The sequence below is a fragment of the Mobula birostris genome, chromosome 15 (assembly GCF_030028105.1).
Source record: "Mobula birostris isolate sMobBir1 chromosome 15, sMobBir1.hap1, whole genome shotgun sequence".
Lineage (NCBI taxonomy): Eukaryota > Metazoa > Chordata > Chondrichthyes > Myliobatiformes > Myliobatidae > Mobula > Mobula birostris.
The window spans coordinates 71,483,121-71,506,719 of record NC_092384.1 but is presented as its reverse complement, the minus strand read 5'-3'; the positions used below and the strand labels follow the sequence as shown (position 1 = coordinate 71,506,719).

At 43.3% G+C, this 23,599-nt stretch overlaps 1 protein-coding gene across 1 annotated transcript in view; it reads right to left on the bottom strand.

Moving 5' to 3' along the window:
• Positions 1-5,133: 5,133 nt before the first annotated feature.
• Positions 5,134-23,599, bottom strand: part of adamts18 (ADAM metallopeptidase with thrombospondin type 1 motif, 18) — a 185,436-nt gene continuing 166,970 nt past the window's right edge. The window contains exons 17-20 of the mRNA XM_072279204.1: positions 18,528-18,722; positions 13,298-13,522; positions 11,517-11,661; positions 5,134-9,145 (exon numbers count right to left, since the gene is read on the bottom strand). Of these exons, the coding sequence (XP_072135305.1) occupies positions 9,030-9,145; positions 11,517-11,661; positions 13,298-13,522; positions 18,528-18,722 (681 nt within the window). The 3' untranslated portion in view covers positions 5,134-9,029. The remainder of the gene's footprint in view (positions 9,146-11,516; positions 11,662-13,297; positions 13,523-18,527; positions 18,723-23,599) is intronic.

Genomic DNA, 23,599 nt, shown 5'->3' with positions numbered 1-23,599 from the left:
GACTGTGTTCCAGATTTTGTTATCAAAGTTTTTCCTCAGGAGTCCCCTCTAATTTTCTAATACCCTCAACTCTCTTGTGCTGGATGCCTCAATTCTCCAATAACTACTATGCAATAAGAGTTCAACCTGGAGAAGTGTTAAGAGATTCATTTTGGAAGGACAAATTTGAAGGCAGAATATAGATTTAATGGCAGGATTCTTAGAAGTGTGGAGGAACAGAGGGATCTTGGGCTACGCAGCCAATAATCTCTCAAAGTTGCCACGCAAATGATAGGATTGTTAAGGCGGTATATGGTGTGTTAGCCTACATTAGTGGGGGACTGAGTTCAAGAGCCTCGAGGTAATGTTGCAGCTCTATAAAACTCTGGTTGGACCACTCTATTGTGTTTGTTTCTGGTTGCTTCATTACAGGAAGGATGTAGAAGCTTTAGGGAAGGTGCAGAGGAGGTTTATCAGGATGCTGACTGGATTAGAGAGGAAAGGTTGAACGAACTAGGGCTTTACTCTTTGGAGTGAAGGAGAATGAGAGGTGACTTGATTGAGGTGTACAAAATGATAAGAGGCATAGATCAAGTGGACAACAGGATACTTTATCCTGGGGTGGAGATGGCTAAAACAAGGAGGCATAATTTTAAGGTGATTGGAGGAAAGCATAGGGGGAATGTCAGAGGTAATTTTTTTTTTAAAAGCAGAGTGGTGGGTGCATGGCATGCACTGCCAGATGTGGTGCAGGCAAATATATTAACAACTTTTAAGAAACTTAGATAGGCACATGGATGATTTTAAATAAATGAAGGGCTACATAGGAGGGAATGGTTGGATTGATCTTACGAGTCGGTTAAGAGGTCAGCACAACATTGTGGACCGAAGGGCCTGTACTGTGCTGCCCTGTACCAGATGCCTCCATTGTCCAATATTTATGCATTATCAATACCATTTTCGTTACTGCAGTTAGGACCTCTGAAAAAATCTATACATGAAGAAATGCTTTTACTATTTGTAGAAATTCTAAGTGGCAGTTGTGATATTCACAAATTCATTTTCCACGCACACTGTGAGTTAAATCTCATCCAATATCCCCAGAAGGAATTATTCTGCTCAGGCAAGTATTGTCTAATACCACAGACACTGGAATGCCTTTAATGTAGACATTCTTTGTTGAGAAGAAGCAAATGGCGTTTTATAAATGATGTTAGCTCACAGGGGGAGTAAGGCTGATACAAACTTAATCAAAGTTATTAAAAAGGTAAATCAAACACTTGCTGACAGTTAACATAGAAAGGGGAGGGGCTTACATTAACTGCTTAAGTGCCATTAAGTTTAAAATTTGCTTCTGATTCATGTGATTTGTCGGTTGCCATAATTCACTTCTGTAGCCTTGTATTCATGCAATCTCTGTAGGACTCTATTACTGAACATAATGTTGCATCAGCCTTGAACATTCAAGAGCCTAAATGTGTAAGGCATCTGCCAGACCTCTGGTAAGAGTTAGGTATGTTGACTGAAGGTTTACATATACAGTACATGAGGCAATTTCGGCCATTTGGTTCATACTAGCTCCGAACAAAGCAATTTTAATTTAATTAATTTACTTCGATGTACCGTGTGGAACAGGCCTTTCCAGCTCACAGATGCTCTGCCCAATGACCCACCTATTTAGCACTAACCTAATCACAGGACAATTTACAGTGACTGACTAACCTGCTAGCCAATAAGTCCTTGGATTGATCAGAGGAAACTGGAGCACCTGGAGGAAACCCACATGCTAACTGCTACATTTCCGTGGTGCTATAATTCTATAATGTGGGCAATTGCCTAGAATGTATTGTCTCTCATGCCCAACAATTTCCTTTTTAAAAAATTTGTTTATCAGTTACCTACACCAGCAGTGGATCAAGCTGGCATCGCATCTTTACGAGATGCCAGTTTACCTCAATCTACTCTTAATTCATCAACTTACTTTCCTCCTCCCTTGGAGTCCATTTTTATAAGAAGATTCTAGAATTTTTGACTGCTGTTCTGACCTATCAATCTTCAGATGTGGATTTTAAATAAAGCTAAAACACCAGACTAATTTATTAAAAAGTAGATTTCAATGGAACTGGGTATGGTGAAAAGCACTGGGTTGATGAATAAAAATCTTGTGAAGGCGCAATTTAGGCTTATCAATCTTCAGAAGTAGACTGAATAAAACATTAAAACACCAGAATCATTTAGGGTGCCACGGTATCATAACGGTTAGCGAGACGCTATTATAGTTTGGGGTGTTTCGGAGTTTGGAGTTCAGTTCTGGTGCTGTCTGTTGGGAGCTTGTACATTCTCCCCATGAACATCTGAGTTTCCTCAGGGTGCTCGTGTTTCCTCAACAGTCCAAAGACATACCAGTTAGAGGTTAATTGGTCATTGTAAGGCTAGTGGTAAATAAGCGGATTGCTGGGCGGTGAGCCTTGTTGGGCCAGAAGGGCCTTTTCTGTTCTGTATCTCGAAATAAAATTTAAATTTAATAAAAATAGATTTCAGTGGAAGGGGATAAGGTGAAAAGAGCTATCACTGAAGCTCGGTGAAGTCAGTCAGGATCGACCATGGATGTTACATCCTAGCTGACTAGATACGCAAGCTGGGGCAGCAAGATATGCAGAGCAAGCCGTTGCCCATGCAGCAAGCTCACCCTCTCCATGCATCTGATGAACCCAAAGGAATGGCAGAGACCAACACAGTTTGGCACTAGTGATGTTGCAGGAGTTACCAGTCAATGCTAAACTCAAAATAGAACTGTCTTAGGGATTCCAGTTCTGGATTTTTCCCTCAGGGTTTACTCCTGAAGTCTTCCCCCGAGTGGATATAGCTGCAAGGCCGTGGAGGTTTGAGCTCATGAGTTTTCCTTCTCCTAGGTGGGCTACCGACCATGGCTGACGAGCCCCATCTTCCCAAAACCATCATTATCCTGGTGATATATTGGGTACTTCTCCCAGCAGGACCTTCTAGAATCAGGGGTCATGGTCTCAGAACAAGAGGTTGGTCAATTAAGATGGAGGTGCTTCTTCTTTCAGTGGGTCTTTCAGTAAATCTTTGGCATTTTCTGTCTAATCAAGCTGTCCATAAGACATAGGGGCAGAATTAGGCCATTTAGCCCATCAAATGTGCTTCACCATTTCATCCTGATTGACTAACCCTCTCAACCCCATTCACCTGCCTTTTCTCTGTAACCTTGATGCACTGACTAATCAAGAACCTATCAATGTGGAATCACTGCATATTTAAATACTTGGAATAGACAGATTTTTGGATCCATGAGTTGACTGGAGAGGCAAGGAGGCTAAGATTTTATTGAATTTTGTAAAAGACTTAAAGTAGCCTGTTAGCCTTCCCCTGAGCCGTATAGTCTTAAGATGGGTAAAAGGATCAAATATAAAATTAAATTCTCAGCTGCCTCCTAAAACAAGACCCCTGTACCATTCAGCTGTTTCCGCACCTGCAAGATACTGTAATCCCTTTCAGATAAGAACAAGCTAATATGTGAATGAATTTTATTACAAAAAGATTTACAAAAATTAAATAATACAGTATTAATGCACATATAAAAAGCAAACTACAGCCTCTTTCAATAACACATTGCAACCATCACAATATTTTCGCGTTCCTGCTTGGCTGGTACATGGGGAGACCTACTACATGAATTTAATAATAAATTAAAAAATGTACAAGCAATAAAATATTTAGTTTAAAAAGGCCTCGAAAGCGAACCATCAGATACATAATATATGAATCAACTTCAGGAAATAAATGGCAAGAAGAGTTAAAGTACGTGTATTTTTCCCTCAATCTTGCTTTTTCAAAGAGGGCTTAAAATAGTTATCCTCCAGCCTCTCCAAAATTCTAATCAGTTTTCTAATAAATCAGGATTTTCACTCCCCTTAAGTTAGGTTTTGGGCAACAAAGGTGCATGACAGAATTCCAATCTCATAATTCACTCTGTTTTCCTAATAAAAAATACAGAATACAGGACCCCACTTACTCTTCCCTTCCCTTCAGTAAGACATACCACTCCAGGTTTTCTCAAAGCATAGGAGGCTGTTCAGCCTGTCGAGTTAGAGACCTCTTATTATTGCATTCCTCCACATATTCCTTGAAAACACTTGTCTCTCACATGCCCAGTAACTCCATATTGACTCTCTTTGCTCTCACCTACAGTTGCTGTTTGAGCTACGGACAGACATAAACTTCAAGTTCAGCGCATTTCACCAAAATCTCACCATCCATCCCATTCATTCCCCTAGCTAACCTTGTGCTTAATTCAACATCTTGTGTGGGCTGTACTGGTTGAATTGATGGTGATTCTACTCAGCATTTGGCAACTAAGCATTTAGTTTTTCTTAGTCCAGTCATAGAACAGTCACTGGGCTCCTAATTTGTCTTCAACAGCTTAATACTGGGATGCCATCTGACAACCAGCTTCATCTTGACTTGTGTGAAGAAAGGTCTGCCATTCTCCAAAAAAGACTGAAGTTAAAAGTTATGACTGGTGTGACCATGATAGGCCTAGAGATGTCTTTCCAAACATAAGAACCCAAGAAATAGGAGCAGGAATCGGCCATTTGGCCCATCGAGCCTGCTGTGCCATTCAGTAAGATCATGGCTGATTTGACCATGAACTCATGCCCGCCTACCTGCCTTTTCCCCATACTGTGCAAAAATCTATACAACCTTGTCTTAAATATATTTACTAAGGTAGCATCCACTGATTCATTGGGCAAAGAATTTCACATATTCACCACCCTCCGGGAAAAGCAGTTCTTCCTCATCGCCGTCCCAAACCTACTCCCCCCAAATCTTGAGTCTATGTCCTCTAGTTCTAGTCTCACCTACCAGTGGAAACAACTTTCCTGCCTCTACCTTATCTATCCCTCTCATAAACAAAGGAACGTAAACGAGCTTCTGGTGAGCAAAGAAAAAGCTTCAAACATCAAAACCAGCCTATAGAAATTCAACATTACATCTAAAAACTGGGAAGATATTGCACTCAATATAAACAGCTGGAAGAATTCTAAGCTGCATGGGAGTGACCTCCCCTGTGCTACAGAGACCAAGAGGCAGCTGTGAAAGGAGAGACTCAATAAGCAAAAGACCTAACCACAAACACCACTTACTCTTGCCACCACTGTACCAGAATATGTAGATCCAGTATCGGACTCTACATCCACCTGAAGACCCAGCAATAGATAATCTCTTAGGAAGACATCATAATCAACCAGTGACCATACCACTACTAGGGATGGCTCCATTTGCAGACAGCACCAGGGGGCACAACAATGTAAGAACAATTCAAGATTGAAATAGATTTTAGGGTTAAGGGGAATTGACAGGACATGGAGCAAAGCCAAGATCAGAACAGCAATATCTTTGTCAAATGGTAAGGTGTTAATCACTAATAAATCTAAAGGAGGAATCTAATTCAGGAGGAACAAGAGATTCTGCAGATGCTGGCAATCCAGAGCTACACACAGAAAAACCTGGAGGAACTCAGCAGGTCAGGAACATCGATGGAAAATAATGAACACTCGGCGATTCGGGCCGGGACCCTTCAGCAGCAACTAAAATTCAGGAGGTACTTCTATAATGAGGGTATAGAGAGAAAGTAAAGCTCAATATCTTCGTGAAAGTTTGAATCAAAAACATTTTTGGATTTAAAGCAAGCAAAACCTACGCAAGTATTGTGTACCATTCTGGGTACCCTATTACAGTATAGGGAAACACATGTTTAAGCAGAAACAGTGCAAGGAAGTCTTGTGAGAGCTTTGCCAGATCTCGAGTGCCTGTGTTATAGGGAGGGGTTGGGCAGGCTGCTTCTTTATCCCCTGGAGCGTAGGAGGCTAAGGGGTGATCTTACAAAAGTGTATAAAATCACGAAGGGCGCAGTAGAGTGAATGCACACAATCTTTTTTCCCAGGGAAAGGGAAACAAAAACTGCAGGGCATAAATTTAAGGTGAGAAGGAAAAGGTTTAAAAGAAACCCACAGCAAATTCTTCAGGCAGAGGGTAGTGCTTATATGTAATGCATTGCCAGAGGAAATAGTTGAAGCAGGAACATGCAAACCTTTAGAGGGAATATAGGCTAAATGCTGATAAATAGGATTAGCTTATCATCTTGATTGGAATAGTCACAGTGGGCCAAAAGCCCCGTTTCTGGGCTGCATTGCTCTTTGCTCTAGGTAAGAAAGGGAAAGAAAATGCTAAACATTTATATGAATGTATTTACATATCTCCTTCCACAATGGTCTAGGGTGCTCTGCAGTTGGCTATGTGCTGGATCGTACTATGTGAGCTGTATGTGACTGTATGCATTGTGTTTTGCATGTTGGCCCCAGAGGAATGATGTTCTGTTTAGCTGCATACATGTGTATGATTGAATGACAATAAACTTCAACTTGACAATCTGATGGTAAGTATCTGAGATGGTGCAGAATCTTCTTGAAAATTTATTGGAACACAAAGTGAAATTACTTCTGCAAGCACTGACTGATTTCACAAGAGAAAAACTATTCACTGGTACTTTGGTATGTTGTTCAATAAATTGCTATTCAAAATCCATCTAGGAGCCTCAGAATAAAGGGACGTTCTTTTAGAACGGTGATCAGGAGAAACTTCCTTAACCATTGTGTGGTGAATCTGTGGAATTTGTTGCCACAAGCCCAAGTCATTGGGTGTATTTAAGGCAAAGGTTGATAAGTCAGGGAATGAAAGGATATTGATAGAAAGCAGCAGATTTGGGTTGAGAGGGAAAATAGCTCATGATGAAATGGAGGAGCAGTGATGGGGTAAATAGCACAATTCTGCTCCTACATCTTATGGTCTAGGAGCTTTCAGATGCTTTATATTAATCACTAACCAATTTCTACAAGCAAATCGTGGAACGTGTTCAGCAAGAGTGTGCATTATTTTAACTTTTTCAACATTTTTGTTGGAACACAAAGGAGATGGGGTGAAGAGCATTTCAAAAACAATCTATTTCCTTTCCAGATTTGTTGAGTAAGGCAGCATGCCTTGATGGTGAACAGAGGAGGTTGGCAGCATAGATCCTGCAGGGGGTTGATGGCCTAGCTGTATCATGTGATGGAACCTCCAAAACAAAGTTTTCAGGCAGAGTTGACATTCCTATGGAGTACACTGTGTACAATGAGAGTGAGGCAGAATGAGAGCATAGGTTGGTATACTGATGGATACATTTGCCTATGTACATCTTGGTGAAAAATTGGTGTAGCCCAATAACACTGTCTCATGGCCAGGCTGGTGGAAATTTGCCCTCTGTGTTGTTGAATTCCAATGGAAGCAAATTAATGCACATGGATGACTACATTGTGCATTTTGCACTTACAGGAGTCTTTGGCAAGCATGACCCCAATTCTCCGACGCAATACATGGTGCAAGTAGGTTCTCTGGCTGTTGTCCTGGAGTACCCCCTTCTATAATCTAGGATGGACAAGAAAAAGAGCCCATAACATCTCCCTTGCACACCATTCACATGCATGTACCAGTACAGTTTACTTCCCTGTAAGGATTGTGGTGAGAGGAAGATTGGGCTTTCGGGAGTGATGCTGTGAAGACTTCATCGAATGAATTAAGAGTCTCGCACTGCCTAGCTTTTATCTACATCATGTAGAGGGTACAACAGCCAGGTCTGAGATAAGCTCTTGCAGAGATCCATCAGAGCCTTGACAGGTGAATGGTTTCCTTCCACACTGTGTGATTACCTACCTAATGACATTGTAGTTTCCAGTATCACTCACCAGTTGCCACAGGGGACAATCGTGGAATTAGTAAACACACAGGATAGTTTAAGTTCTTCTCCTAGAATCACTGGACCCCTCTGATAAACATTTCCTTTAAAATACATGCCTTTTTCTCAGCAACTTTATATCGAAACAGTACCGTGCAAAAGTTTTCGGCACTTATATATTACTAGAGTGCCTAAGACTTTTGCACAGTACTGTAGTAATTTTTATGTACTGCACCCTCGACATTCCCAACATTCCTTGTTCTCACCAGATTTACAAACTTGTTTTCCACTCCTCGTTGACGGTACTATAGACCATGTGCACGTAGACTGGATTAGTTTCAACTCAGATCAGGATCGTCATGGACTCTGTGAACACTCCGTGCTTTTCAGAACTTCTCTACATTGCTTTATGGAAGTATTAGGGAAGATTTTTCATTTTAAGGATATAATGATATTTCTCCCATGCAAACACATACATACTGAATATCCAACAGGCAATTTGGTGCATGAAGCTTAGATTGTTCCTACATTAAAATGAAGGCTGGTAGCTCAGCTTGGGACAGGCTGTTTGGCTGGAAATTAGCACCACATTCTTAATGTCGCGCTTGACATTCTTGTGAAGACAGTCATCCCCCATCCATCATTAAGTGCATTAACCTTGTTCTCTCACAAAGCAATCGCAGTCCACAGGCTCGTTTTATATAGAATATTCACACACACACACTCATGCACACACTCACTCACAAACTCACGCACACCCATATGAAAACAATCACACAAACCGTTAATATTTCTTACAAAAAATGCACATTTTGTGTATATATATATATATATACCTAGGTAATTGTCTGATTCTCCACACTGATGCATATTCTATTTATCCAGCTGGATAAAATACCATCAACAAGAGCTGGATTTGCTGGCAAATACTTTAAAGTTTCAAAGTCTATATAGCACCAACTGATCATCTCATCTTCGTTATTAGTCCTTCGAGTCCTGCTGGATGCCAATGGCCCATCAATCATTGGAAAGGGTGACATAACAGCCTACTGACCTTTGTCCAAATCAGTCCCTCAACCACCTCAATAAAGGACCACAGGGAGCGTTGATTTAGGCATCCACCCCTTTGTTGGACGAAGTCAATCCTTCTTGACCGCGGCCAATAAATAACCTTGTTGGGGAGAGCCGTGGGGAAAGGAGGGGGGGTGTTTAAGAGAGGAGGTTGAGGTGAGCACAGCGGCTATGACGCTGGTCGCTATCGATTGGTTTTGTTGCAGGACTTGCAGCACTGCTTGCCATAGAACTTGTGGCCACAGACGCCATGCTGTGGGACCAGGTGACACCAGCTAAAGTAGTCAACACAGCTGAGATCTGCCAAGGAAAAAGAAAATATCGGATGGTGAAAGATAAAACCACAAAATACAGTCAATCACTTAATACTCTCGATATTTCTCCTATCCACCTGCAAAAACTTTTAATCTCAAACACGTTGACCTGTTACCAGTCTTACCTGTTACCATACTTTGTGGCTATCTCAGGTTACTAAAACAGACATCTGTACTGGTAATCCAGAGATCCCACAAGTCTTTAGTTTCAAGAAGGAATACTCACTTCACAATTAACTTACACTTCAGTAACGAGACAGAATAACAGTTTGGCACAAACTAGATGGGCCACAGGGCCTGTTCCTGTGTCGTAGTTCTCTAAGACTCTACAACTTCCTTTGTATCCGTATCAGAACTGGCCACACCTGCCTGTTATTATGTTGTGTCAGCTCTTTTGCAAGTTTAGCTTTCTTGACCGAACCCACAGCCTTTGCATTCACGACACTGTGCACAGGAAAGGGTCAGCACAGTACTGTAGCAGTTAGTGTAAATCTATTGCAGTGCCAGCGACCAGGGTTCAATGACCATGTAGATTTTTTCTAGGTGCTCTGGTTTCCTCGTATGGGTTAGTAAGTTAATTAGTCACGTGGGTGTAATTGGGTGTCATGGGCTTATTGGGACGGAAGGGCCTGTTACTGGCTGTATCTCTAAATAAAAGTAAACCAAGAAATTTAATCTGATCTTCATTGGTCACTTGGTCTTGCCCTATCAGAGATATACTCTTGGCTCTACCCGTCTCCCTCGCACCTTGCCTTCTCTGCTACCTTACTCAATCTACAGACCTAGATCTGGGATTACTACAGATGGGTGAAAAGGTTGGCAAGAAGGGGTTGGGCTGAATGGCCCGTTTCAGTACATCTCCATTAATTCTACAGGGATTCCGAAGATTCACTACCTGCTGAGAGAAGAAACCTTGCATCTTAATCTCAATCTGTGACTCGTGGTCCTAGACTGCCAAACTCTTTAAACTCTCCATAGAACCATAGAACATTACAGCACAGAAACAGGCCCTTTGGCCTTTCTTGGCTGTGCCGAACCATTTTTCTGCCTAGTCCCACTGACCTGCACCTGGACCATATCCCTCCATGCACCTCTCATCCATGTACCTGTCCAAGTTTTTCTTAAATGTTAAAAGTGAGCCCACATTTACCACTTCATCTGGCAGCTCATTCCACACTCCCACCACTCTCTGTGAGAAGAAGCCCCCTCTAATGTTCCCTTTAAACTTTTCCCCCTTCACCCTTAACCCATTTCCTCTGGTTTTTTTCTCCCCGAGCCTCAGTGGAGAAAGCCTGCTTGCATTCACTCTATCTATAGCCATCATAATTTTATATACCTCTATCAAATCTCCCTTCATTCTTCTATGCTCCACGGAATGAAGTTCTAACCTATTCAACCTTTCTCTGTAACTCAGTTTCTCAAGTCCTGGCAACATCCTTGTAAACCTTCTCTGCACTCTTTCAACCTTATTAATATCCTTCCTGTAATTAGGTGACCAAAACTGTACACAATACTCCAAAATCGGCCTCTCCAATTCAATAAGCTCTCCTATTATTCTTCCAAACTCCAGGAAATACAGTCCCACTCTTTTCAGACTTGCCTCACTCAATGAAATTTATTTATTGAGATATAGCTTGGAACAGACCCATCCAGCCCTCCGAGCTGCACTGCCCAACAACCCCCCACTTTAATCCTAGCCTAACCATGCGACAGTTTACAATGAGCAATTAACCTACCAAATGGTACGTCTTTGGACTATGGGAGGAAACAGGAGCACCCAGGGAAACCCATGCGGTTACAGAGAGAACGTACAAGCTCCTTACAGGCAGCGGCAGGTATTGAACACGGATCACACTGGTACTGTAAAGCGTGCTGACCACTACACTACCATGCTGACCATCTATCATTGATAAGGAGTTCAAATTTACACAGTACACAATAGTCTAACAATCTGCAGGATAACATCCTTCCTTGGTGGTACGTTAGGGTTGCGGTTACTGTAATATTTTACAGTGCCAGTGATCCAGATTCAATTCCCACTGCTGTTGTCGTTCTCCCTGTGACCCCATGGGTTCCCTCCAGGTGGTTCGGTTTCCTGTGGGTTAGTGTTAATAAATTGTGAGCACGCTACATTGGCGTTGGAAGTGTGGCCACACTTACGGGCAGCCCCAGCACATACTGTACTCGGACTGCGCTTGTCGTTGATGCAAAATGACACATTTCACTGTATGTTTCGATATTTTGATGTACATGTGACAAATAAAGCTAATGTTTTCCTCCTGTGTTCAAAACACTGTAAGATGGCTCAGTGCTTCCGATAGAGTGTTAGGGCCTCTGCCGCCCAAGAGGAGATTTACCTTTCCTGGGTGATGGACAGAAGACTGTATTACAAGCTCTCGACATGGCTGGTTTCTGGTGGACAAGGCATCCCACCGAGGGCCTCCCCTGCCGCAGGCAATGCATGGTACGGATCTGGACTCCTCCCCCACACGTTACTGTACACTGCATGGAAGGAAAGAAATGCAGATTTGCCTTTAACTACTGTTAATGTACATCTGGCTGTTTGAAATGAGTACATTGCTGGAGGACAGTTACTGCTGTAGGTGTCTACAACAAAGTGACAATGACTAGACAGTCTGGTTTTGTTTGGAGTGTCAGGACTGATTATGAGACTGAAGGCCCATCAGATCTGTCAGCACAGACACTGGGGGTTAGCTCTTCCCTAGTCTCTTATATCCATCTGAAAATGCACATGGGAGCTTGGCACATAGCTCCAAGTGAAAGGAAACATCGCTCGGGTGTTAATTTTTCCTTGGCAAATGTTAAAAGACAGGTATCAGAGTATCCCGTTGGTGAGATATTGACCAACCAGTGTCATCACTTCACCTCCCACCAACCCACTTGCACAAACAGTGCTCAGACTCCAGGATAGGCCTTCAGTCTCCAGGACTCAGCCAGCAGCCTTTGACTTCATGGAATTCTGCTCGACCTTTGGGATTTGATCTTCGGTATTGACACCTGGACTAGCCAATCACAGGACCCCAAACTCCGGGCTGACCTGCCCTCATGTCCACTGCTCGCACAGACATCCCATCCTGTGACCCACCAGCCTGGGAATAACCCGCCATGCACGGACGTCCTTCATCATGCCTCCACGTTGCTGGCCTTCAAGAGTTAAGTGGAGGCCTAGACGGCAGATATCCTTCGTCACTCCTCCACACTGCTGATCTTCAAGCGCAGAACAGAACAGTGATGCCCACAGCATTGGCCTTTGAGCGTGGAGTGGAGCTTTGCCCTCTAACTCTTCCATGTCCTTGTCCCTAAATGCTAAAGTGAACCAGAACTTCCCTCTCTGTCCCCAAAGTCACCCTCATGAAAGTAAAAAGACAACTACGTCTGAGCCACAATCGCAATAGAGACCGCAGTGTGGCACCATCTTGACATTTCTGATTCTTTTTTTGTGCATTTTCAGGTCCTTTCCTATCTCAGCACCAGCCCCAACACAATATTTTGATTTTTGACCATCTTTGGTGGTAAACAGCAAGGGGGAGGCTCGTGTTATATTCAGGAGCAGTTCCCCTGAAGGATCTTCAACAGGAAGTCCACCAGTGTATGTTGAAGGAGGTTGGACCAGCTGTACATGGAGTGGAATGGAGGGAGTTGAGAATAACAATCAAGCTGAGAGGGGCCTTGGTTGTGGCACTGGGAGACAGGTTTGGGAACAGGGGGATAGGAGTGCTGCAGGAAGGGATGAGGTTGTTTCACTCTGGCACCCGGCCAAGGGTCCAGGTACATGCTTGGGTTGCTGGGATAAAGCCAAGAAATGCCAACCCCAGGGTAACGTTGCCAAGATTCCCCACAATGATCCAATAAACAGCACTGCCCAGCAAATGGCACCATTATGTATCCCAGATGTAGAAATTGGGTTGGGATCATAAGGATGACCGACAACAGGAATAATCAGACAAGTTTCTTGATTGGCACAATGTGACCTAGCAATGGTCACAAATAAAATTTACTTCAAGTGCAAACAATATTCAACTACATGACGCTGAGGAAAAGAAAGTGCCACAGGATCTAATTGCACGCATTACTGCAGTTTCTGGACCTGAATCATCATCAGGCCTTGGCCTCCTACCTGTTGCCATGGCGACGCGTACCATGCTGGTGCGGCATTATTAAGGATTTGGTTCATGGAGGGATTGGGGCAGACACCCAGGTTACACGCTCGTTCAAGATCGACTTTTGCCTTGGGCAGGTGCCGACATCTCCTCTGAGGGAAGGGGACATACTTTCCCGACAGACTTTTCTCGCTGCATTTCAGCTCCCGCTTTTGTACGCCAGGACCGCAGGACACCGAGCACTGTGCGAGGCAAAAAAAAAGGTGCTGCTTTACACATGAGAAGTAATTGATTAAAGATTAAAAATTTAGCTTCAGTTGTCACATTGAAATAGAGAAACACACAGTGAAATGCATCATTTGCTCCAAAGACCAATACTGTTCAAATACGTGCTGGGGGCAGCTTGCAAGTGGTGCATGCCCACAACTTAATGACCCTAGCCCATACTTTGGGATGTGAGAAGCTACCGGAGCACCAGGAAGTAACCCACACGATAATGGGGAGAATGTACAGACTCCTTATAGATGGTGGCAGGACTGAACCGCAATTAGTAATCATTGGTTCTGTAATAGGATTAAGCTGAAGTAGGTTAATTGGTCATATGGATGTAATTGGGTGGTGTCGGCCTGTTACTGTGCCGTATCTCCAAGTAAATAACTGCTAGGTACTGTGCTGCAAAGAGCATTCAAAGATGATCACAAATTCACAGCATATAAAATGGCAAAGAGATCCCTATTGCTGCTTATTTACCCTCCTCATCCCGTTGAGAAATAAGCAACTATGAAGAAAGTTGTCTACTCCATCAGTGCAAGTGGTTTAAATCAGCACTATCAGTGATACTGCCATATCATGCCAGCATGGAATAAATATTTACTTATTGAGATACAGTGCAGAACAGGCCCTTTGAGCCACACTGCCCAGCAATCCCCCTATTTAATTCTAGCCTAATCTCAGGACAAGTTACAAGGACCAATTAACCTACCAACCAGTATGTCTCTGGACTGTGGGAGGAAACTCACGTGGTCATGGGGAGAACATACAAACTCCTTACAGGCAGCAGTGGGAATTGAACCTGGGTTTCCTGTACTGTAAAGGGTTGTGCTAACCACTACATTACCAAGTCACCCTATAAATTACTTCCACTCTTTTGGCTCTTTCCAACTAATCTTTGCTAATTGAATTTGATTTTAGAGCAAACAGAAGATCTAATTTATTTTGAAAATCCACTATAAAGATAACCTTAAACAGTTAACTCCTCTTCTAAAGGGATTGGACAGGCTAGATGCAGGAAGATTGCTCCCGATGTTGGAGAAGTCCAGAACGAGGGGTCACAGTTTGAGGATAAAGGGGAAGCCTTTTAGGACCGAGATTAGGAAAAACTTCTTCACACAGGGAGTTGTGAATCTGTGGAATTCTCTGCCACAGGAAACAGTTGAGGCCAGTTCATTGGCTATATTTAAGAGGGAGTTAGATATGGCCCTTGTGGCTAAAGGGATCAGGGGGTATGGAGAGAAGGCAGGTACAGGGTTCTGAGTTGGATGATCAGCCATGATCATACTGAATGGCGGTGCAGGCTCAAAGGGCCGAATGGCCTACTCCTGCACCTATTTTCTATGTTTCTATGTTTTCCTCTCAATATTTGCAGCTAAGCTCTGCCAGCTCCATTATGGGCATCAGCCTCCTCATCATCAAGTTCATCTTCAAAAGGCAATGCCTCAATAAGATGGCATCCATCAATAAGGACCTTCACTATCCAGGATATGCCCTCTTCTCGTTGTTACCATCAGGGTGCAGGTACAGGAGACAAGAAATCAATAATTTAGGAACAGCATCTTCCTCTCCGCCATCAAATTTCTGAATAGACCATGAACCCATGAATGTGACCTCTGTTTTTACACATCTTATTATAACTTACTAGAATTTTTATGTACTGCACTGTACCACTGCCACAAAACAACACATTTCATGACTTATTTCAGTGATAATAAATCTGATTCTGAGTTATACAATTATGCCTCGCAAGCAGAAAGGTGAAGGTTTAGAATGTGTCTTTGATTCCTGTGGTAAATGCTCAGTAGAAAGGCGGTGGTGCATCTTGATAAAGGCTCTTTGACTTGAAGCTTGATTCTCATTCTACAGATGCTGCCTGACCTGCTGACAGTTTCCAGCATTTCTGTTCCTGTTGCAGATTTCAGCATTTTGATTTTCAATGATTCCTCTCAGCTTCTGAAATATATTCCCCTTGAAATTTGTAAAACTAAATGTCAGAGATGAAGTACTATGATTGTTGCAGGGAGTCAAGATGTCTTTTTTTATCTTGCACGTCTAATTATCCACTTTGTGTGGCTACTAGAACGTCTGCCTTAGCTTCAAGTTCAAGTTTAATTGTCATTCAACCATACATGAACACTTACAAATAGAGTCAAATGAAACAGCATTCCTCTGGGTCCAGGGTACAGAACACAGTACCCACGGCACACACAGCACAAGGCACATATGGGACATAAGACCATAAGACATAGGAGCAGAATTAGGCCATTCAGCCCATCAAGTCTATTCCACCATTCCATCATAGCTGATCCTGGATCTGTGGAATTTGTTGCCACGAGCAGCTGCGGAGGCCAAATCATTGGGTGTATTTAAGGCAGAGATAGATAGGTTGATTAACCAGGGCATCAAAGGGTATGGGGAGAATCAGGGGAGTGGGGATGACTGGAAGAGTTGGATCAGCCCATGATTGAATGGCACAGCAGACTTGGTGGGCCTAATGGCCTACTGCTGCTCCTATACCTTATGGTCTTACGGTCCACTCAACCCCCATACACCTGCCTTCTCATCTTATCCTTTGATGTCCTGACCGATCAGGAAACAATCGACTTCCGCCTTAAATATACGCACGGACTTGGCCTCCACCACAGTCTGTGGCACAGCATTCCACAGATTCACCATTCTCTGGCCGAAAAAAAATCCTCCTTACCTCCATTCTAAAAGATTGCCCCTCGGTTCTGAGGCTGTGCCCGCTAGTTCTGGATATCCTCACTACAGGAAGCATCCTCTCTACATCTACCATATCTAGTCCTTTCAACATTCGGTAGGTTTCAATGAGATCCCCAAGCATTCTTCTGAATTCCAGTGAGTACAGGCCCAAAGCTGCCAAATACTCCTCATATGTTAACCCCTATATTCCATATAAGATAGCAAGCACCTGTAAGATATTAGCAAAATACAGTCACACAAAAAATATATATAGTCCATGTCCCTGCTCCATGAATATTGCAGCAGTCTGCAGTCGAACACAATAGCAATTGTCTTCTGCCGGCCGAACACTGGAGGGCAGCACCGACTCTGATGCCTCCCTGTTGGACAGCTGCAAACAGGTGACAAGACAGGTTGTGGCCTAGTCCCTATTATGACCAAGGCCACACGGCTCCCCTGCCATCAGCACCTGCTGTTCGCCAATAAACTGATGAACCGGACTTCTAGTATTCCACATGACCAATGACCAATAAGAAAACACAAGAAAAACGACTAAGGTAATTACTTGCTGTCAGACTGCATACCATCTTTGCGCACTGACTCCCAATACCTCTCTAGAGCAGGCAGCAGCACGGTCCACACCAAGTCCAGTTTCTCTGCCAACGAGCAACTCACTGATGGGGTAAACTTGCAGTACTTAAGATCTTGCGATTGTGAAAAGAACATTTAAAAAAAACACCACCACCTTTGGTTGCCCCCGTAGAAGCCGCTGCATCTGAGCATGCCGCCATCTGACTGGAAGGAGCCTGTGTAGGCCTCCTATAATTTTACAAGCTCAATTATATCTCCCCTTTTGATTGATAGTAGACATCCCAGCCTGGACAGTCTTCCCTCCGAACTCCGTCAATATCCTTGATGGTTGACGCAAATGTGGTGGGCTCAAGTGTTGAAGAACATAGTACAGGTTCTTCCGTCCACAATGTTGAGCTGACTTCTTAACAATCGATATGACTTTCACTCCTGCATATTCCTCCATTTTTCTATCCTTCACGTGCCTTTCTTAAATCTCCCTAATGTATCCTGTCTCTACCACCATCCCTGGCAGAGTGTCCATGCAACAAACACCCTCAGTATAAAAAATTTAAAATAAGTCTAAGGGTTGACAGAAGTTTCTGTTGTATGACTCTATCCTTTCTGCCCTGTTTCACCACTATAGTGTGAAGCACAAAGGCAGCCATTCAACAGATGGGGGCAATTTGTGGCCTTGGGAGTGCAGCCAGCATAATCTAGCATCCCTCCAGCCCTGGCCATTTCGTCTTCTCCTCCTTCCATTATCGAATAGGTTATGTACAGAGTCAGAGTCACAGATTACTACAGTATGGAAATAGGCCTTTTGGCCCACCTAGTCCATGCTGACCTATTTTGTATATCCTACAAGATCTGCCCTCAATCTCCTGCGCTCCAGGGAATGAAATCCTAACCTTGTCTACCACTCCACATAACTCAAGTCTTCAAGCCCTGACAACATCCTTGTAAGTTTTCTTTCTTTCAATTTTATTAATATCTTTCCCGTTGGTGGGTGACTAGGACTGTACACGATACTCCAAATTCAGCCTCACCAACATCTTAGACAACTTCTGCAGAACATCCCAACTTCTGTCCTCATGCCCCAATTAGCTTTATTTGTCACATGTACATCAAAAAATACAGTGAAATGCTTCAATTGTATCAAATGAAATCAGCGCGGATTATACTGGGCAGCTCTTGTAAGAGGAGATTTACCAGGATGCTGCCTGGTTTAGAGAGTATGGATTATGATCAGAGATTAAGGGAGCTAGGGCTTTACTCTTTGGAGAGGAGGAGGATGAGAGGAGACATGATAGAGGTGTACAAAATAATAAGAGGAACAGATAGAGTGGATAGCCAGGGCCTCTTCCCTAGGGCACCACTGCTCAATACAAGAGGACATGGCTTTAAGGTAAGGGGTGGGAAGTTCAAGGGGGATATTAGAAGAAGGTTTTTCACTCAGAGAGTGGTTGGTGCGTGGAATGCACTGCCTGAGTCAGTGGTGGAGGCAGATACACTAGTGAAGTTTAAGGGACTACTAGACAGGTATATGGAGGAATTTAAGGTGGGGGGTTATATGGGAGGCAGGGTTTGAGGGTCGGCACAACATTGTGGGCTGAAGGGCCCGTAATGTCCTGTACTATTCTATGTTCTATATCACAAGGTTGCAAAGACATTCCCCTTTTAGGTAAGGCAGTGCCAGACCTCCGTCCAGGCTGATGTGATCCACCTCAGTCGGTCATTCTTCGGGCACCTCCGCAGCACGCACACCTCCTGATTCTTCGGCTTTGTTTCCTGACTACACAGGCTGTCCGGGACGGTGTGCGGTTTGGACGTTGGGTTTGTGCTTCTGCAGTAGACGTTGCGCTTTCTCAATCCCCGGCCACAGGTTTTGGAACACTGGAAAAAGAATGTGAGAAGTTGGAGAAGGTGCAGGTTGCAAGGACACAAAATATAGGAGCAGAATTAGGCCATTTGGTCCATCGAGTCTACTCCACCATTTGATCATGGTTGATTTATTATCCCTCTTAACCCAATTCTACTACCTTCCCCCCATAACCTCTGACACACTTACTAATTAACAACCTATCAACCTCCATTTCAAATATACCCAATGACTTCCTCAGCCAGGTTAGCACTTCAGCAAAAGGCCATGGAGATGCCACACTGTCAGAGGTGCTCTCAGGTATAATGTAAAAAAAAGCTAGACATCTTGTTTCCCCTCTTGGGTAATACAAATAGGTCTTGTGAAACTGCAAGGAATTCTCTTTGACATTCTGCCTGGTAGTTCCCTTCAAACATTATTGCTGAAACAGATTAAGTGTCTGTGGGACGTTGTGATTACAAAAGGACCTCAATGGCTGTAAAACTCTTTGGTATCCTGAGACGATAAGGGACTACAGAAATTTAACTTGTTTGTTTTTATGGCAAAAATATTGAGAAGGACCTTATGGAAATTCTTTTCCTTCTAGAAATCACAGTACAATGAATTAAAATCTACCCTTACCAATGGAAAAGCACTGGACATCCTAGGTAAATCATCATCATTATCATTATGTGCTGTGTCTAAGACAGGCAATCATGGCCTCTGACCATGATTGTTCTTGACAAATTTTTCTACAGAAGTGATTTGTCTTTGCCTTCTTCTCCGCAGTGTCTTTATAACAGAGGTGACCCCCTCCACTATCAATACTCTTCAACTCTTCAAAGCTTGTCTGCCTGGCGTCAGTGGTCACATATCCAGGACCTGTGATATGCACCAGCTGCCCATACGACCATCCACCACCCACCACCTACCACCTGCTCCCAGGGCTTCACGTGACCCTGTCCCGGGAAGGGGGGGGGGGTGCTAAGCAGGTGCTGCACCTTTCCCAAGGGAGACCTGCAGGCTAACAGAGAGAAGGAGCGCCTGACAGCTCCTTTGGCAGAGATGTGCCTCCACCTCGGCACCCACTTAGATAAGTACCTCGCTTTAAAGACTGCTTCTCTGACTATCCAATGTGAAGACTGTAATGTATGGATCTACTTCTTTCAGAGCAATGACACCCCCTCCACCCTTAGCATTACGTGTTGATCCGTTGTCTGCGCACGTGCATTGTTCTCTCGCTCTCTCTCTCTCTCGTTGTAATGTGAATACACCAGTTAAAGCCATCTCCAGCATATGTGCAAACACGAGGAATTCTGCAGATGCTGGAAATTCGAGCAACACACATCAAAGTTGCTGGTGAACGCAGCAGGCCAGGCAGCATCTCTAGGAAGAGGTATAGTCGACGTTTCAGGCCGAGACCCTTCGTTAGTCCTGACGAAGGGTCTCGGCCTGAAACGTCGACTGTATCTCTTCCTAGAGATGCTGCCTGGCCTGCTGCATTCACCAGCAACTTTGATGTGTGTTGCAAACACAGGCAAGCTGGGCCACCAGAAAGTCCCACTTGTGGCAGGTGGTGCAGAGGTGCTCGATGAAACAGTGCCCCAATTTATGATGACTTCACAAATAAATTCTATTTTAGTTCTGTATTCTGTTGTATTTCTTTATTTAACTCTAAATGCCTACAAGAAAATGAATCTCATGGTGACATATACTTTGATAATCAACTTGCTTTGTCTTCGAAATCTTGCTGCCGTTTAACACTATTTCTGGTTCCCCCTGCAGTGATACTTCCTGTACTGCTGAGTACATCTAGCATTTTCTGTCCTTTATCCAAGATTTCCAGCAAGGGCGCATTTTGAACTTCGCAAGAAGTATTCCACATTTACAGGTATATGGATTGCAAAAGCACACCTCCCCCAGATTAACGAATGATAAATTACTATGCCTAAAGGTATTCAAATCAAGACAAAGGTAATCTCTACAGCTTCAGTCTTCATTGTTAAATTCCAGGTGGCAGTCTGGACCACGAGATTGTATCAGGAGTCAGAACGTGCAACTTGTCCAAGCTAAAACAACTATTCACTGACACCACCATATAAATTACCATAAATACTTGTCAAACGTATAGATTTCTATCACCTCCTCGAAGGAGGAAGGTGCAGAGAAGGCTTAGACTTTCCAAAGTGGCTTTCAAAGTGGGTGCTTCATTCTGGGGCTGGTCACTGGACCTCGAAAAATAAGCTGTTATTTCACCTTCTTGAAATGAAAAAAACATGCAATACATAGAAACATTATTACTGAGTAAAACATACTTAGACCAAGGTGATATGAATAGACTTGGTTCCTGGGTTTGCCATGTTATAAGGTCATAGACTACAGATACAGATACAGGCCCTTCTGCCCATCCAGTCTATGCTGACCCAATCTTCTGCCTACTCTCATCCACATGCACCCGGACCATAGCCCTTCATAACCCTCTCCAAACTTAAATGTTGCTGGCAACTCGTTCCCCCATCAGGTTTCTCTTAAATATTTCACTTTTCACCCTAAACCTATAACCTCTAGTTCTAGTCTCACCCAACCGGAGGGGGAGAAAGCTTGCATGTACTCACCCTATCTATACCCCTTATAATTTTATATACCTCTATAAGATCTCCCTTCGTTCTCCTGCGCTGCAGGTAATAAGGTCCGAACCTACTGAACCTTTCTCTGTCATTCAGGTCCTCAGGTCCCAGCAGTATTCTTGCCAACTTTCTCTGCACCGTTGAGCATTGGAGAGGGTTCACAGGTGGTTCACGAAAATGATTCTGGGATTGAAAGGCTTATCATATGAGGTGGGATCTCACTGAAACCTATTAAATGTTGAAGGGCCTTGATAGAGTGGATGTGGAGAGGATGTTTCCTATAGTGGGAGAGTCTAAGACCAGAGGATGCAGCCTCTGAATCGAGGGACGTGCATTTAGAACGGAGATAAGGAGGAATTTCTTTAGCCAGGGAGTGGTAAATCTGTGAAATTTGTTGTCACTGGTGGCTGTGGAGGCCAGGTCATTAGACATATTTAAGGCAGATGTTGATAGGTCAGGGCATGAAAGGATATAGGGAGAAGGCAGAAGAATGGGGCTGAGAGAGAAATGAGAGAGTAATGTATCAGCCACGATGATATGTTGGAGCAGACTCAATGGGCCAAGTGGCCCAATTTTGCTCCTGTATCTTTTGCTCACATGGTCTTTCAAGTTTATTGGTATTTTTCCTGTAAGTAGGTGACCAGAACTGCACAAAATACTCCATATTCAGCCTCAGTAATGTCTTGTACCATTTCAAGATCATACCCCAACTCAATTAATGCCTGATTTATAAAAGGCAATGTGTTTTAAGTTCCTTTTACATTCCTTTCTACACTCTGGATAAAGATACTTCACCAGAATTCCACACCAAATTTATTATTGACTCTTACCTTTACAACCCTGTCTACAGACTCTCCCATGTAGATATTTGTTGTGTTCACCCTAAAGGGTAAAGAGCGTATCTGGTCACCATTAAGTTTGGTAGTCTATATAACAGACCATTGGCTTGCCAGTCTGCCCTTAAAATTAGATTTGTTCATTTCTGGTACCATTCCGATAGATCACTTTCTCTCTAATACATCTTTTCCAGTCCCTTTGCTAATTCCATTCCTAGTAACTCTGAGACCGGAAATGTTGTACAATGCACCAAGTGAATAAAAGAATTGCCAGTAGGATTGCTTTTGTGTGGAGTTTAGAGTATCCTTGTTCAGGCACGTGACTTCTTAGCAAATGAAGTTGATTCGGACCCACAGGTTGTATAATGACTGTGACTGAAACATGACCATCCCCAGACAGGAGCTCTAAATCACTGGCGGGTAGTAAATTGCAGATCACAATGTACTGGCATCTCACCAGATCTAAGCAGGTGTGGTTTAGTTTACTGCTGTCAGAAGACCTAAGTGAAATCCTTAGTACGACCTTCAGAGGGCAGCAACATTGTGTGAAAGAATAACTAAGTATTTTCAGAGAAGCCCCATTCCTTGCAGCTCTATTGAAATGTCAATAGGAAATGAAAAGCTGTTTATAAGTGTTGGAATGCATCCAAAAAGGCTTCTATTACGGGAGAATACGTCCGTACAAAGGGATTTCCAAATCCGATTTGAACTAAGTTTATTTTTGTACATCTGGGATATGTGGACGTCACCGGCATATGTGTACGTTTTCTCTATTCTGACTTGCCCTTGAATTGAATAACGTGTTAGGACATTTCAGAGCAGAGTTAAGGGTTTATTTTACATAGGGCCTGAACTTTTCTGTCCTTTTCTCATGGTTCCAGGGAAGATGTCTGTAAATTCCTGGCTTTCTGCAAAAATTCAAGGCAAATTTATTATCAAAGTACATATACGTCACTATATACAACCCTGATATTCATTTTCTTATGGGCATACTCAATAAATCCATAATAGATTAACAACCATAACAGAAACAATGAAAGACAACAGGGCGTTCATCCAGTGTGCAAAAGACACACACTGTGCAAGTACAAAAAGAAAGACAGAATAATAATAAATAAATAAACCATAAAAATCGAGAACATGAGATGAAGGGTCCTTGAAAGCGAGTCCATGGGTTGTGGGAACATCTCAATGGTGAAGTGAAGTTGAGTGAAGTCATTCCCTTTCATTCAAGAGCCTGATGGTTGAGGGGCAATAGCTATTCCTGAACCTAGTGGTGTGGGCCCTGAATTCCTGTACCTTCCTCCTGATGGCAGTAGCAAGAAGAGGGGGGTGGGGATTCCTGATGATGGATGCTGCTTTACTGTTACAATGTTTTGTGTAGATATGCTCCTTGGTAGAGAGGGCTTCACCCATGATGGACTGGGGCGTATCCATTACTTCTTGGAC